The sequence below is a fragment of the Schistocerca cancellata genome, chromosome 1 (genome assembly GCF_023864275.1).
Source record: "Schistocerca cancellata isolate TAMUIC-IGC-003103 chromosome 1, iqSchCanc2.1, whole genome shotgun sequence".
Taxonomy (NCBI): domain Eukaryota; kingdom Metazoa; phylum Arthropoda; class Insecta; order Orthoptera; family Acrididae; genus Schistocerca; species Schistocerca cancellata.
The window spans coordinates 873,663,984-873,680,233 of NC_064626.1; the positions used below are offsets into that span (position 1 = coordinate 873,663,984).

Here is a 16,250-nt window from a genome sequence, read left to right on the forward strand (position 1 = left end):
AACAGCTGGTGAGAGTCAATACCACAGATCTCTGGAACATTCCTTTACAGTGTCAGGTAACAATGAGGTGCAAGTTAAAACGGGGTAAACGTTAAGTTCAGGCAATCACAAATTACATATATTACTCCAGAATGAGATTTTCACTCTGCAGCAGAGTGTGCACTGATATGAAACTTCCTGGCAGATTAAAACTGTGTGCCGGACCGAGACTCGAACTCGGGACCTTTGCCTTTCGCGGGCAAGTGCTTTACCAACTGAGCTACCCCAAGCACGACTCACGCCCCGTACTCACAGCTTTACTTCTGCCAGTACCTCGTCTCCTACCTTCCAAACTTTACAGGAGAGCTTCTGTACAGTTTGGAAGGTAGGAGACGAGGTTCTGGCAGAAGTAAAGCTGTGAGGACGGGGCGTGAGTCGTGCTTGGGTAGCTCAGTTGGTAGAGCACTTGCCCGCGAAAGGCAAAGGTCCCAAGTTCTAGTCTCGGTCCGGCACACAGTTTTAATCTGCCAGGAAGTTTCATATCAGCACACACTCCGCTGCAGAGTGAAAATCTCATTCTTGAAACATCCCCCAGGCTGTGGCTAAGCCATGTCTCTGCAATATCCTTTCTTTCAGGAGTGCTAGTTCAGCAAGGTCGCAGGAGAGCTTCTGTAAAGTTTGGAAGGTAGGAGACGAGGTACTGGCAGAAGTAAAGCTGTGAGGACGGGGCGTGAGTCATGCTTGGGTAGCTCAGTTGGTAGAGCACTTGCCCGCGAAAGGCAAAGGTCCCGAGTTCGAGTCTCGGTCCAGCACACAGTTTTAATCTGCCAGGAAGTGACATATATTACTGCTCAGTGCAACAAGCACACAATCTTCAGGAAAAAAAAAACAAATCAGTAAAACATCTGAAACTATAATGAATGAAGGAATTGCCAGTGACTTCAGAAAGTAAATAACATTCCATTACTTGTACACTGATAATTCCTGTAATGCTACAATTGCAAGCATTCTTGGTAGCTAATGGTCAGTTTTTCTCTATTTTCTATGAAGAAAACTGGCAAAGAAAATTTGGGTAGACAAGCATTAACAGGAACAGGAACAGAAAGCAGCTTCATCAGCACATTTATGTCTATAGCAACAAAACACAAATACTTTACTATAATTTTACCAAAAAAAAGGGAAGACAGAAAATAAATAATTTAACTGAAAGAGCTCACAGAAATCCCAAATAAGAGATACAGGGAATGTATATAGCTTACAGCATAATCAAGAGCTACCAGAATTAACTCACTGCACAATACTGTAAGGTCTAATGAATGTGATGACACGAGCTAATAGAATAAACTTTCCACATACTGTACGTGATCTCAGAATAACTTCAAAACAAAATAAGACACAGTAATGAGTGTTCGAAAAGAAACAAATTTTCAGTTATCAAATCACTGAAACTTGAGAATACAAATGGTTAACTGATATCAGTGAGGTGTGCAGATTACTTAAAAGTTTGTAAGAAATCTATATGGATCCACCCACATGTTGTCAAGGTCATTTCAACGACACTGGGAAGCCATTACACATCCTCCATACCGTCCTGATCTCTCTCCCTGCGATTTTCATATTTTTGGAGTCCTAAAGAGATATTCGTGGTCATGGATTCGCTTCGGACAAAAAGGTGCATGCCTGGGTACAATCATGGTTGTACTGGTAACCACAAACATTTTTCCATGAAGGCACTGACCATCTTATCTCACAGTGGGAGAAGTGTATTACAAGATATGGTGATTACCTTTGAAATAATAAACAGTTAACTTACTTTTTTCCATCTATCTCATTTTCACCTGACTGCTCCTTACAGGACTGCAGACAAACAGTACTGGTACGATGCACTTTTCCTATACACTACATTTAGAGTGATCACTACCAAGCACAAAATTCGAACTGTATGTTTTTGACCAGAGTATAGATCCTACTCTCTATTTCTTTTAATTTCCTCATACCTAATCTGCATTAGTGCACTGGTGTACAAAATTTCAGGATGAACAGGGGTGCTCACACATGGCACCAAATCTTTTTACGATGCTTAGCAACTGCACAAAATGTGGAATATATAAAAAAAAAAGAGGAAGGAAGAAAAAATTCACAGTTGTCAATTATGCCTATTTTGATATCATGATCTCATGTTGGCCAATGAAAGCACAGCCCACCACTTCTCGATCCTCCAGAAATGATTTGACCAGTGCTCAGCGCTACTCTCTCATGGGAACATCACAAAAGTTTTTGAACATTTTGCCCAATGGGCAATGGCCAGCTGAGGTTTAAACTGCCTGCTTCGTGTAAACAGATATTCGCTCAATCAGTACCGTTCTTTGTGGTGCAGATTTTAGATCACATTTTTTTACTGCATACCACAGTATCATATACAATTACAATTTATTTTGTTTTTTCCTTTGTTTTTGTTGGTTTTGGTAGTAGATAAATTCACTGTTCACTCATCAGTGAAGAAAAGTGATTTGGCTATGAGATATGCAGTGGGTGTATTGTATGCAACAAAGAACACTGGTCATGTTGCTGGTGGTCATGCTTTTCAAAAACAGTGGAAAGACAAATATAAATGGATGTTATACAATAATAAGTGTGGTAAAGTGTTTTGTTCTTTGTGTAAGGAAAAGAGTTCCTCCAATGACTCTTTCGCAAATAAAACTAAACAAGATGAAAATGTGATTAAAGCATTCACTGAAGTGAGGCTTTCTTCTTGGAATAAAGTGTCAGAAAGCATTGTTTGTCATTAAACGTCAAATAATCATACATCTTGCTGTCTTGGCAAATGTGGAATTGATAAAGGTGTACACATGCAGTGTTCTATGTCTAATTTTATGTTAAAGTGTGAGAAAACACGTCTGCAAGGGTAACACTGTTGAGAATGTTAATCTTCACTGCGTTACCTCGTGGTGCAGGTGTTAGTGATCTGCGGTCACACAGATGAAAATTCTAACTATAATTTATTGGTAGAGATAGTCCCTGTAAGTAACCCAGATCTGTCTCCCAGGCATTGGCGTTCAAACTATAGATGGCTTTTGCACGACAAAACAGTTAAGTAGGTTCCATTATGGCTAACAAACTCTAACACAATTTGAAAAACTGTAAAATATTCTGAATAGTATCCAACAATTTTCAATGAAACTAGTGATGTACACCAACACAAGCAAGTTTTGATATGTTTACGATGGATGTGTCAGCAGCAGTGACTTTCAATTCAGTACTCTTGATGACTTTAATGGATGTTCTCTCTCGTTTTTCTCTACTGATGAAGTGGCAAATATGAGCAGCGCTTTTTTGGGCTGCAAGGAAAAATCAGATAAACTGAGCCACAAATTCTGGCAGACCTATCCCTTCACAGAAATCCTTTCGTTCTTAGAGCCGCTCCCTGCGCAGTTGAATGCAGCACCACTGTCATCCATAAAAATGAAGTCAGGACCAAATGCACAACTGAAATGATGCACATGGGGAAGCAGTACCATGTCACAATAATGTTGACTGGTGAGTGTACCATGTTCAAAGATTTGGAGGTCAGTACACCCATGCAAGATTATGCCTCTCCCCACCATAACACCTGGACCATCAAAATGATCACATCTGACAATGTTCCTGGGTGCATTACACATTCCCACCTCTCACCATGTCAGAATACGTAAGATATCCAATCTTTCTGTTAATGTCTGTACCGTACTCTTGTGGTTCTTTCTATGCATGGTTCAATTTTCAGCAAATTATGTTACAGTTCTTTCTATGTGGTTCAGGTTTCAGTGAACTAGATTACTGGGAAAGAAAACATGATGTGAAAGTTACTTTCATCCTTAAGTTTTGCACACCAGCATATTTTACGGACACTCAATGTGTAAGATACTCTTACTTCTTTTTTAGTATGGAACTTTGTAATAACTGACATAAAAACTAGTTCCATGGAAGCCCACATTCGTGCCACTCCAGAAATGAAATACAGTGGAACCTCACTTAATAAGCACTTCCCATAACGTGCAATTCGCATAACGAGCAAAACAAATTGTAAAAAAATGACGAGTGTTGTTTCACGTAATTAGTGATGACTATTTAGTGTGACATCACCAGCAGTTCACGGTTGACGAGGGAAATGTTCAACAATATGAACACCTTTTACCTGTCAGCAGTGCCATAAAGATGATGTTTGGTTTGTGCAGAGCTCAACTGCACGGTCATCAGTACCCGTACAAAGTCCCTATTTTTCCACAGTCCAATTTTTTACATATTCCAATCTAGCCACTGTTGTGAATGATGAAATGATGAGGACAACACAAACACCCAGTCTGCGGGTAGAAAAAATCCCCAACCCAGCTGGGAATCAAACTCAGGACCCCGTGATCGAGAGGCAGCAATGCTAGCCACAGGCAGCAGCATATGAACGTACTACAGTCTAGGTTTAGCGTTCTTTCTGCTACCATCTTAGTACAGCTAGTGATCACACATTTTTCTAAACTCATGTTCGTACAGTGTTTTTTTTAATTATTATTTTGTGTGTGTGCAAATTTTAAAAACCTTCATAGAAATGTCCCCGAAGATAAGGCTGCAAGAAGACGGCCACAAGACAAAGAAAACTACCTTAGAAATGAAATGTAAAATCACTGAGGAACACAAACATGATGCGAGCATCGCTCACCATGCACATACGATCGGTCTACATCAACTGTTTGCACTATCCTCAAGAACATGAACAAGATAAAGGAGATAGATGCTTCAAAGGGAGTGAGTATGTAAACAACAGTTTCATATTCTGGACAATGTCGAAAGGTTGCTCTTTATATGGATAAATCAAAATCAATTGCAGGGCGACACTATTAACAAGATCATCATTTGTGAGAAGGAGAGAATGATTTTAGCTGAACTCATTATGAAGACACCACGATCATCAGCAGCAGAAGAAGTATTTAAGGGAAGCCATGGGTGGTTCAAGAAGCTTAATGGAAGAACAGGCATCTACAGTGCCGTCAGGTACAGCTAAGCAGCCGGCTCTGACACAAAAGGGAGCAGAGAACTTCATCAGCAGCTTCAAGATGCTCGCAAATCCTTAGGGTTATCAGCTACTACAGGTTTTTAATTGTGATGAGACAGGTCTATTCTGGAAAAAGAAACAGCAGTGGGGAATGCATTGCCTGGTCACAAGCCAATGACCATCTCACTGATGTTCTGTGCCAACCAATGCAAGTAGCAATTTGAAAATTAAACTGCTGCTTGCCTACCAGTCAGAAACCCCAAGAGCCTTCAAGAAATGCAAAGTCCAGAAGGGCAGGTTAAACGTGATCTGGAGATCCAACAACAAGGCTTGGGTGACTTGTTCTTTTTTGTGACTGGATTTATGGACCAGCAGACACTAAAACACTCTTTAAGCATTGCTTTGAGTTGACTGAAGCTACCAATCTCACTCTCATAGAGTTTTGCAAGTATCACTTCAACATCACTGCCTGCATCAAGTTGATCAAAAAGGTGTGGGAAGGGGTTACCAAGAGAGCTCTCAATTCTGCTGGGAAGAAGTTTTGGCCAGTGTGTGTTGTCGAATGTGACTCTGAGGCATTTGACTCAGTACCTGTGGAGATTGTAGTCAACGAGATTGTGTCTTTGGCCAATAGCATGTGGCTAGAAGTGGATGACAATGACTTCAATGAGCTTGTGGAAGATCATAGCCATGAAACAACTACCAAAGAGCTTACAAAGTTGCAGTGTATTTCACAGCAAGCAATTCTGGAGAGGAGTCAAGAGGAGGAGGAGGCAGTAACAGCAAAGCAGCAATCTTCTGGCACAACAAGAGAAATGCTGAAAGCGTGGGATCAGCTGCATCAAACTTTGAAAATCATCACCCCAATAAAGGAGTGGCTATACGTGCTATAAATTTATTTGGTGATAATGCTGTGTCAGATTTTTCCAAAGTGTTGAAGCGTCAGCAGAAACAAGTGACTATAGGTAGCTTCCTAGTAAAAAAAGAATTAGTTGTGTATCATGAATAATAAAATACTTAATACTGTATGGCATAAATTTTCTTTGAACTAATGGTATGAGTGAGATAAAAATTTTATTATTTTTTCTGCATGTAACGCATTATCGTATTTTACATATTGGACAGGTTGTTTTGCTTAACAAGTGTTTTGCACTAAGATTCTGGTATGAATTATGCTTTCTATGTGAGGTTCCACTCTATAAAACTAGTACTCAAGTCTTCACTTTCTCCTTTATATAGTGGCATTACAATAAATGAGTGCTTTGTCACATGAATAGCCCATAGAGTATAGAATATTTATCTTCAAAGTTACTTTAAAAAGCTGAATGAAGCAAAGCAAAACAATTGAGAGATAACTATGAAGACAATAGAGGGAAGTGATTTATCGATAAAACATTCAAGCATAGAAGAACAGTAAAAGAAATTTTAATCTGTTCCCTCACGGATCATGTTCTGTGAATCACACATTCAATTATGAAGTGTAAACATTCATCACCAGACACAAGCAGCTAATATAAACTGCACTTGTACAACAGAGAGCTATCATTAATCATAGTCTGAAAACAACATTAGCTGTATTACATAAATGCTTGGAGAAGAGCAAAACAATCAATGGCTCCCAATGTGCACCATTCTTAGGCTGTACAGTGAACTGAAGCAGAAGATCTAAGATCAGAGGACAAAAAAAGTTACTTTCATTGCCTCAATAGTTCTGCTAGCACATCAGTAACTGGTCTGAAGCTGCTGCACAACTACCATTTTCCAGACATAACCGCAATTTTCCAGTTTCCCGATCTAAAAAATGACTAGGAACCTTTCTAATGGTGTTCAGAAGTGTTAAACGTAACTTATTTTACAGAATTTTTGATGTTTTCATGGCCACTTGTTGATGTATCTCCGGTTAGCTTTTGTATTGGCATCTTTGTCCGACATTTGTTTAGTGATTTTTCTAATATTTCACCAGTATGAGTGACTGGTACAAGTGACTGACATTGCCAAAGGTTCACTTTCAATTGCTGCTGGTGGATTGGAGCTGAGCCCACAGCTGGAGATTATATATACATCTGTCGTGCCAACATCTGTAGGCTTTCGCCTAGTCATTACCAGAAACCAGGGTCCTGATTCACATAATCTCAAACTGAGGGCTCAACTCCAGTCCGCTACTAACAACAGAGGTTGAATCTTTGACAGTGCCAACCACTGACGTTAGTGAAATGTCAGGACAACAGTTAAACAAATGTTGTCCATGGATCCTGCAACAGAAGCCAACAGGCAAGACGTCAAAAATTATTTTTTCCCCTTTGTTGGTAAGGACTTTTACGAAGGTCAGTCACACATGGTGTCTTTACTTACAGTGAGCATATTGAACAACACAAATGAATAATTCTTGAATCAAACGTACTTTTATCCCAAGAATTCCAGTGGTTAAGGGAGAACAACAAATATGGGAAGTGCTGTCTATGTTCATCCATGAACCAAGGCAACATACGAAACTGTACCTTCCTGGTGACAGTGCTGCACTTACCTGTTTTTAGTAGTGGCACTGCTTGATGATTCTATTACATCTCTGACTCCTGTATCACCATTTTCATGCTTCTTCTCTGACCCTTTGTGTGAAGGCAGATCTGCCACTAGTGACAGATCATCAACTTCCTTTGTTTGGGAGACTTTTTCAAATGTTCTTTTTCCTCTACCATTCATTACGATCTCTGAAATTTATTTAAAAAATATTATCAAATAACTTTTGGCAACCCATATGATTCAACAAGATTGAAGAAGGAAAATACCATTGCAGTCATTACAGAATGCTCTTTGATAATTTCATCATATTTACTATGTTTGGACTACTGTCATTATCTTTTTAAAATAATTACCTTATTGTGAAAATAAAAATGAAACTGTAGAATGACTAAGGGAACCAAACTAACTATTTAATTTGTGTGATGAAGAAAATAAGCTAATGATTATAGACAATAAAATCTATAATACTATTATCAATAATGTTCCACTGCACTTGACTGGAACAGGTATTACATTAATATGGGTTTAATTCAAACACTACACCTTCTTCACAAAATACCAACACTTGTTTGGTACACAGACTGAGGCCACTTCCTTTCCGCCACATTTTACTCTGAAATAATGCAACATATCATAGCACATCTGTCTCTCATGCACCATGGGAACTTGGTTTAATTAAAAGTGATGATACATGCTTATGTGAAGTGTCACACAGTCACTGACGAAGTGTTCTGTATGTTTGCTTGTCGATGCAAAGGCAAAAATGTGGGTCCAAGTCATAATCTGGTACAGAATTGTATAATCAGTAAAGTAGTTTTTTTACACCTTACATCCTCTTGCAGACATAGTTTCAGTCTAGCTATGATTCTTGTTTAGTAGATATTGATGAGCACAGAGAGACAGGAAGTGCAAGACGTGTAAAGAAGTAAGAGTGTAGAACCCCTTAAAACACATCTTAACTGCCAGGAATGAAACAGCAATGACACATTTCTGTGATTTTACAAGCATTAACACTTGATTATAAATTTCCCACTCATTTTTGTCCACATATGCCTACATTGTCTTCTTTCATGAGCATTATCGCTGAAATTGAGACATCTACACTGTTGCACCAATGATCGAATTAACACACAGAATTATCTGCTATATGGCATGAATAAATAAACCGTGTTCACATTGCAATATTTGAAATATGCCTCATAGTCAGTAGGAGTGTTGTCAGCCTAATTCAGGTCTCCTCTGGATTTCCAAAGCCAGTGGCACAGTTGACAGAGCAATATTCTACAATCTATTACATGTGTGTTCAAGAAATTGGTTCACCACCAAAGACAAAACAAGCATGCAAAAGAAATTAAGCTTTACAATTTTTTTTGTTCTGCTCTGTTTGTTGCAAGATGCATTACTCAGTTCATGAGCATCATAAAAGCATGGTATGCCAGTTACCATCTGAAAACAAAATTATTTTACTGTTACCTATTAAGTATAAAGATTCACCAAAACCACACAGTTGAATCAGTCAAAATATTTAACTGTTCTTACATGCACATAAAACTACACAGTGCAAGACAATAAAAATAAAAAAAATATTTTCAGCAGACAGAATCATAAGGTGATGACACAACAAGCAAATGAATTTACTCATGCATATTACACATGCTGCTTAGCAACACTAAATTTATATATTACACATTAATGGAAAATCCCAAACAAAGGATACAAAATTATATTAAGAAAAAAGAACACTTACTATACAGATGAAGCACTGGTCAGCAGCAATGCACATAAGAAATAAGTAATATTGTCCAGCTATCAAATTTGTGTCCTTATTCAGGGAACACACTATAGATTGTATATGTGCAGACTGTATGTGTGGTGTTCAGAAAAGGTCTGCAGAAATTTGTACATCAGAGAGAGAGAGAGGGGGGGGGGGAGGGGGAGGGGGGATGGAGAGGGAGTGAGAGGGAGGCACACACTACACATGTGCACTATGACTTCTTATGTGCTTCTCCACTGCTCAACATCCACTCAATGTGGTGCATTGCTGCTTTCCTTTATACCATACGAAGCGAACTACCAGTCAAAAATAGTATGCTCAGTAACTTAAATCTTATTACAAACAAATAGAAGGTACGAATGCCATGCAGAATGACAACTTTGTAGCTGTATGAAATGTAATGCTTACCATATCTGTTTACAGCCTTCATTTTGATCTTGAATGGAGGTGGACACAGTACTTCACTTGATTTTTTCAAAGTTCTTTTCTCAGGTGTTTGTGTTAGAGAAGCTCCTGTATGACCTGCTGTTCTCCGGTTTCTTTCTGACACCAGCCTTTCCAGAAGCCCTGGATCTGTAATACTTGAGAGTGGTATGGAAACACGAATAGGACGATCACTTGTCAGTTCCATTTCTGGGGAACCTGCTTTAGTTTCTAAGCTATGAATTGTTTCTGCTGCACTTGTAGTATTACAATCTACAGAGTTGTCAAGTGTCCTAGCTAAAGTGGACATGCATTTAGAGTCTAAAGACTCACAAGTTGCTTCAGAATTTAAGCTGTACTGAGGATACATGGACACCTGTTTGTCAACAGGTTGGTTATTTGGAGTAACTTTTGAATGCTTTATTGTAATCCTATCTAATGTGGGAGTGCAACCTGAATCTACAGAGTTGCAAGTGTCTTTGGTATTAAAATTGATCAGAGCAGATTTAGGTACAGGTCTGTCATCAACTCGATTAGTAAAAAAACTTTTAGGATGCTTCATTTCAGTCATAGATGACATTGGGCTACACCCAGAACCTACAAACTGAAAAGTGTCTTCACTGATAGTACTGCTCAGAGGAGATGCATGCAACAGTCTACCATCAGGCTGATTATTTGAAGTACCTCCTGAACACCTAATTTCAGCTACTATTTTCACACTTTCATCACTGTCACTACCTGTTTCAGAATCTGTAAACCAGCTTCCATATTCCTGGTCAGAAGAGCTCTCATATTTGATAATAAGCTTGCTATGACTCTCATTAGTGGAAGATGTGTCATAATTCTGTTGGTATCTATCATCATGTTCAATTACAGGTTGAATGGTACTGCAAAAATCCCCCTGGAAATTGCACAGTCTGTATTCTGCATTCTGTTCATGTGGCATCACAGAAGATGTATTATTATTCATTTCATTTTCTGCATTATGACTATCTTCAGTACTTTCAGTAGTAAGATTATGTACCTCATCTTTGATAATGACACAATTGTGAGATTCATTACTGGAAGAAATATTACAATTCTGTTGGAATCCATCTTCATGTGTAATTCCAAATTGTTTGTCACTTGCATGTGGTACATTTAGCTCTGGAAGTTCTTCTTGAATGCTGCACAATCTGTATTCAGTGCCTTTCTCCATGAGCATCACAGAACCCACTGTATCATTAATTGGAATTTCTGATGTACAAGAATCTTCAAAATTTTCGCTAAAGATATTACAAAGCTGATCTACAACTTCGTCTACTTCATGCTCACTTGCCGCATGATCAAAAGTTTCAGTGGTATTGGATGACAGTAAATTCAGTTGTTCTGTTACTTGTTCCTCAATACAATCATTGTTGCCACCATACACAAAAACAGGAGGCCTAACTAAATCCTGTAATTCCATCATCAGAGGCTCCACCTGTTGACCAGTTACAGGCTCTGTACTGCTAAGTGACCTGTCCTCATTTCCTTCAGAGGCTTCTTCAGCAGTTTCCCTAGGGCTCCTGCTAGAATTAACACCTTGGTTTAGTTCTTCACTGTCACTCATGGACAGATCAATATCATTAGTACTGCTGTTTGAAGACTGAACAAGCAATGTCTCTACTTTCCCATTTGAGTTATTTCTGTCATTGTGTGTGTCAGAGCTACTACCAGCAGAGGATTCATCAGTCTGCTGACTTTGTACCACCAATTTATCTTTGGAAGCAATAATGGAAGATGATTTGGCAACAACTACTGTCCCTGTATTGATCGTCACTGACATGTGACGCATCTGTTTCTTCTCCTCAGCACACATAAAACAAGAGGAGCAAGTTCCGTCTGGTCCAAAACCTTCTTCCTCATCCTTTACGGCCTCCTCCTTAACTGTTACACTGTTGCCAAAAGGTACATGGGTGTTTTCACAAGCAGCAGTTTCCTCCCTACATGTACTGTGATTAGAAGACGTATCTGTGTTCTGCAACAAGTTAGCATTCACCACTTCTGCAGTTTCCTTGTTGTCTCCTGCCACTGAAACTTTATCCTCCTCTTTAATGCAAACAAAACACTCTGTCTCTTCACAGGCATCCACAGTGGAATTCAGGTTGGCATTTTCATTATGTCTACTGCCTAATGCAGATTTCTCATTATGATCCAACGTTTCAGTCACTACAGATGAAATTTCTTCTAGTTGTGCATCAGTGCCTTCACTGTGTGTGTTCTTGGTGGAATTATGGTGCTCTCCCCTGTTATGAACTGTTTTGGCCATTACGACTGAAGAGTCATGATGATGCGATGTCATCCATTTAGTCTGAGTGTTGTTCTTCTTATGACTTACAGTTTCATTCATGTTAGATGATATTTTCTCTGATGATTTATGATTGCTTCCACTGTGCCCATTCTGAATGGAAGTAAGCTGCCCTCCTGTACAGCCATTTGGTTGGTGAATTACAACGGGATGGTCAGCTTCACCAGTAAGAGCATCCATCTCTTTAGTCTGAATGTAGCTATTTTTATGCCCTATGGTTTCGTTTCTGTTAGACGACATTTCCTCAAATGGTGCTTTGCGTACATTCTTGAATGAATTAGAATGCCCTCTTGTGTCGTCAAGAATTTGTGGAATGTTGACCGGTGAGTCAGTTTTGTGATTACAAGCTGTCATCTCTGCAGTTTGGTCACAGTGTGAGATGCCTTCAGCACAAGAGCTATGTTTGCACATCAGAGCAAGAAAGACACTATTCTCCCCAAGGTTCCAAGCTTCAGCTTTATCTTTACTCACCACAAGTTGTGCTTCATAGCTTGGCAAAGTGAGCTCACCAGAATTGCTTATGTCAAAATCGAATTCATTGCTGAGGTCACCTTTGTCCTCCAAGCAAGCAGAAATGCCATTTTCTGATCCAAAAATTCCTGAGATTTTGTAAGGATACGGGTTTGACTTGTTACTTATTTCCATGAATTCTCTGCCAGTCTGGCATGGCACTTGGACACGCTGCGACTCAACAATGGTCTCAGTCTGTCTCTCATCTGTCACACACACTATAAACGTTACTTTCTGCAACTTGACTTTGTAAGTAGGGTCTAAGTTACGATTCAGATGTTGAGAATCTTTCACAGTTTTTGGGCCATCACCTTCGGCAGTAGTACTTGGAATGTGTGAACATTCCCTGTCAGAAGAATGTGATAACTGGTTTTGTACTTTCTTTGTAGTTTTCAACACTGTATCTTCAGTTTCTGACTCTCCTATTCCTGTGAGCTGTCCAGTTTCATTCACTGAACAGTTGGAGCCTAGAGCATCATGGTGGTTTGGGGTCATCTCTTTAATTTTGAACATGTCCTTGTTTTTGTGGCATTTCCAAAGTAGCCTATGGCAAGAGGAGCACGTAATTTCTCCATTTTCATCTGTAATATTTGACAGCTTACTACTCTTTAAAATATGTAGATTACTCCAGTACTTTTTGTGATACCTTTTCTTAATTATTTTATTCTGGTTTCTAGGATGTGTGTGGCCAGGAGGGCGGCACCTGTTGCAAAAAACTGAAAAAAATTCCTCTAGTGCAGTCAATGCAATTAAACACACAACTGTCTGGCTTCTCTTCAGTGGTGCATTTGCTGACTTTACAAGCCTTAGTTTCGACAAGTACCTTTTTGGAGGATGCTTGAATCTCCATTTTGAAACACTGCAGTGAGAAAATATGCTACTGGTATTACTTGAAGGTGATGTAAAATCTGGTTGGCAACTTGCTATATTTGCATATTGTTCCAAACACTGATTATCAAGTAACACTTTGTCAGGTCTAGTGCTTGTAATAAATTCTACACTTTGTTTGGTTGGTCTGTCAAATGGCACTGGCCACACAGTTGGCAACTCTAATGGTGGTGCGAACTCCCACACTGTACTCCTCGGTACATTGAGCCTCTGACCGATGCATGATATCTCATTTTCTGAACTGCTAGCCTCTTTGGAACAGTACAAATCTGAGTTTCCATCACCTGTGGCATCATTATACGATGTGAAACGAACTGTAGAATGGAAGCACTGTTGTTTACTAGGTAGTGTATCAGCACTTCCACTGTTTTCATTGTCAGACTGAAGCACTTCCGCAGTTGAAATACTTGTGAAATGGGACAAAAAATTAGCATTATGATCTGAGAAAAAAGGTTTCTCTTGGTTTTCAGAGTTAATAAATTTGAATTTGTTTACAAAGCTGTTTTCAAGGATTTTGGAATCTGGCACCCAGCTACAAGGAGCGCCAGAACTTTGTGCTGTACCTTCAGATACTGTCTGACTTTGCACATCTGCTTCAGGATCGGTACTAGAGCTCCTACTTTCAAGTTCTCCCATGGAATGGGAGTCAAAGTTATCCAAGTATTGTGTACTGCTCTCAGAAGAGGATTGTGGACTTAGGGGCACAGATGTGTAGGCACTCGATTCATTGCCTGTAGAAGACCTATGAATATTTGTGGTCAACAGTTCAGTGTTGAAGCTCAAGCGCACTTTAGCTTTCTCAGAATCTGCAACAGAATGAGAACGCCTCCCCTTACTCTGCACTAACTGACCAATGTCTGCCGCTAAGTGGTACTTGAAGACAGCAGACCACGAAGGAGTCAAGAGTCTAGAGTCCTGCGAACGCTCCTCAGCAGGAGACGGCAGTCGCGGCACCAGTGGCTGATTTGGAACAAGCTGTGCCGCTGTGATTGATGGAGGAAGAGGAGGGGCATCAAATTTGGGAGCCACAGGAGGTAGCTGTGGGTGCACAGTGGGCCCCAACAGCTTGGCATGAACCGCAGAGGCCCTGCTAGAGCCCCGGCGGGTGCCCGGTCCTGATGGACGACGGCAGCCGCGGCCTCTGCCTCGAGCCCGTCCTCGAGGCATCGACCACCAGAGGTCGTACTCACTGGGCAACGTGCTCCTTGGCAAACACCTCGATCTTAAGGAGCACCGTCGACTGACTTCTTCTTCTCGTGGTGTTTGAGATGGCTCCAGCTGCAGCTGTAAACACCCATTTCTCACATATGAAGGTAAAGACAGAGCTGCCATCTACCCGCAGACACGGGTCTCTGGCCTTTGGGGTTAAATACAGCTAAGTCACATCACTATGACCACCTCCTACATCATACCAACTTACCTCTATGTATAGCCCACGAAAATATTCACATTGTGAGTTGGCAATGTGGCATCTGGAGAAGAGCTTATTGCACACACTTATATATGGCTAACATGATCAATAATGCTGCACTGTATGGAGACATACGCTTATTAAACAAAATATTAGTCACCTACCTAAAGGAGCACACTGGGTGCTTTGGAACACTGTATATGGTGTAAAATTTGTGTGAGGTGGTTAAGTGGCCCCCTAACCCCACTGATATACAAATCATGATAGTGAAGGAGGCCCATATTAACTATTTCCAAACAAACACTGCAACGGTAACTGCTTGGAGTTGACATTTCGAGTTTGATATCTTGCAAAATGCCACTGCTCACAGCAGCACATATAGCTGCACTTGAAATTCATAAATCAACATCTCACCAATTTGGTAGCTCTTTGGAAACTAATCATCAATGAATGGCTTCTGCTGTATATGGCATACCTGAAGAAACTTTTTGACTTTCTTTCTTTCTTTCTTGCTGAAGTCTACATCTATGTGACTATTCTGCAATTCAGAATTAAGTGCCTGCCAGGTCAGTACAATGGCTACAGGCAGTGTTACACAGTATATTGGTATGAGGTCTCCTGGGAGTGACACATTTTTTGCCTGTTGTGCTTAGTTACTGCCTTCTGGGCCATATACGACACTACAGGCTAGCACTAAGAGACTGTGCCATGGATATTACATTGTACTACAAGCACAGTATAGAGCAGAGTAATAGGCAGAATCCTTACGTATGCCCCCAGCACCTTTAGCACAAAATGACAAGTAACACTGCACATACAGCTGAGGCCGATGACGCAGTAACTAGCACCTATGCGTAGTTCAAAACTGGCAGTGTAAAATGTGGTACAGTGGAAACTGAATAGAAGGTTTTGTTGTGGAGTGGTGAATCTGAAAATAATGATTCCAGTCTTTCTCCACAACGATGCTATTTCATCATGACAAAGTGAGTGGAATAATTTTGAGCAGCTAAAAAAGTTATTCAGAGAAAACCAGTTGGGCCTTTCCAACAGATGTGAAGGTCAGTGGCGTAATGGGGAAATGGGGGGAGGGGGAGGGGGCAACAAGGAGGGTCTATGACACTAAGGACGCCACTTGGTGAGGGGCGCCAAATAATCTTCAAGACAAACTAGTTTATTACTAGAATAAATTCTATATATTGTATTACTGTATATGTTTCTGGAGGGGGGTGTCAATAAAGGGTAGTGGTACCAATAAAGTGTTGTGCCCCATGTGCCGATATGGAACGGGGACGCAATAGTGCCATGCCCTAGGTTCCAGTTTATGTTCGCTTTCTGAGTCACTACTACTCCACTAGGCCTCATTCTCCTCATCCGGTGATCTCTCCACTCACTA

General features: G+C 40.2%; 1 protein-coding gene across 1 annotated transcript in view; it reads right to left on the minus strand.

Annotated features, from left to right (window-relative positions):
* Positions 1 to 14,778, minus strand: part of LOC126110224 (uncharacterized) — a 97,650-nt gene extending 82,872 nt beyond the window's left edge. Inside the window, exons 1-2 of the mRNA XM_049914997.1 lie at positions 9,705 to 14,778; positions 7,527 to 7,710 (exon numbers count right to left, since the gene is read on the minus strand). Of these exons, the coding sequence (XP_049770954.1) occupies positions 7,527 to 7,710; positions 9,705 to 14,778 (5,258 nt within the window). The remainder of the gene's footprint in view (positions 1 to 7,526; positions 7,711 to 9,704) is intronic.
* Between the last annotated feature and the right edge of the window lie 1,472 nt (positions 14,779 to 16,250).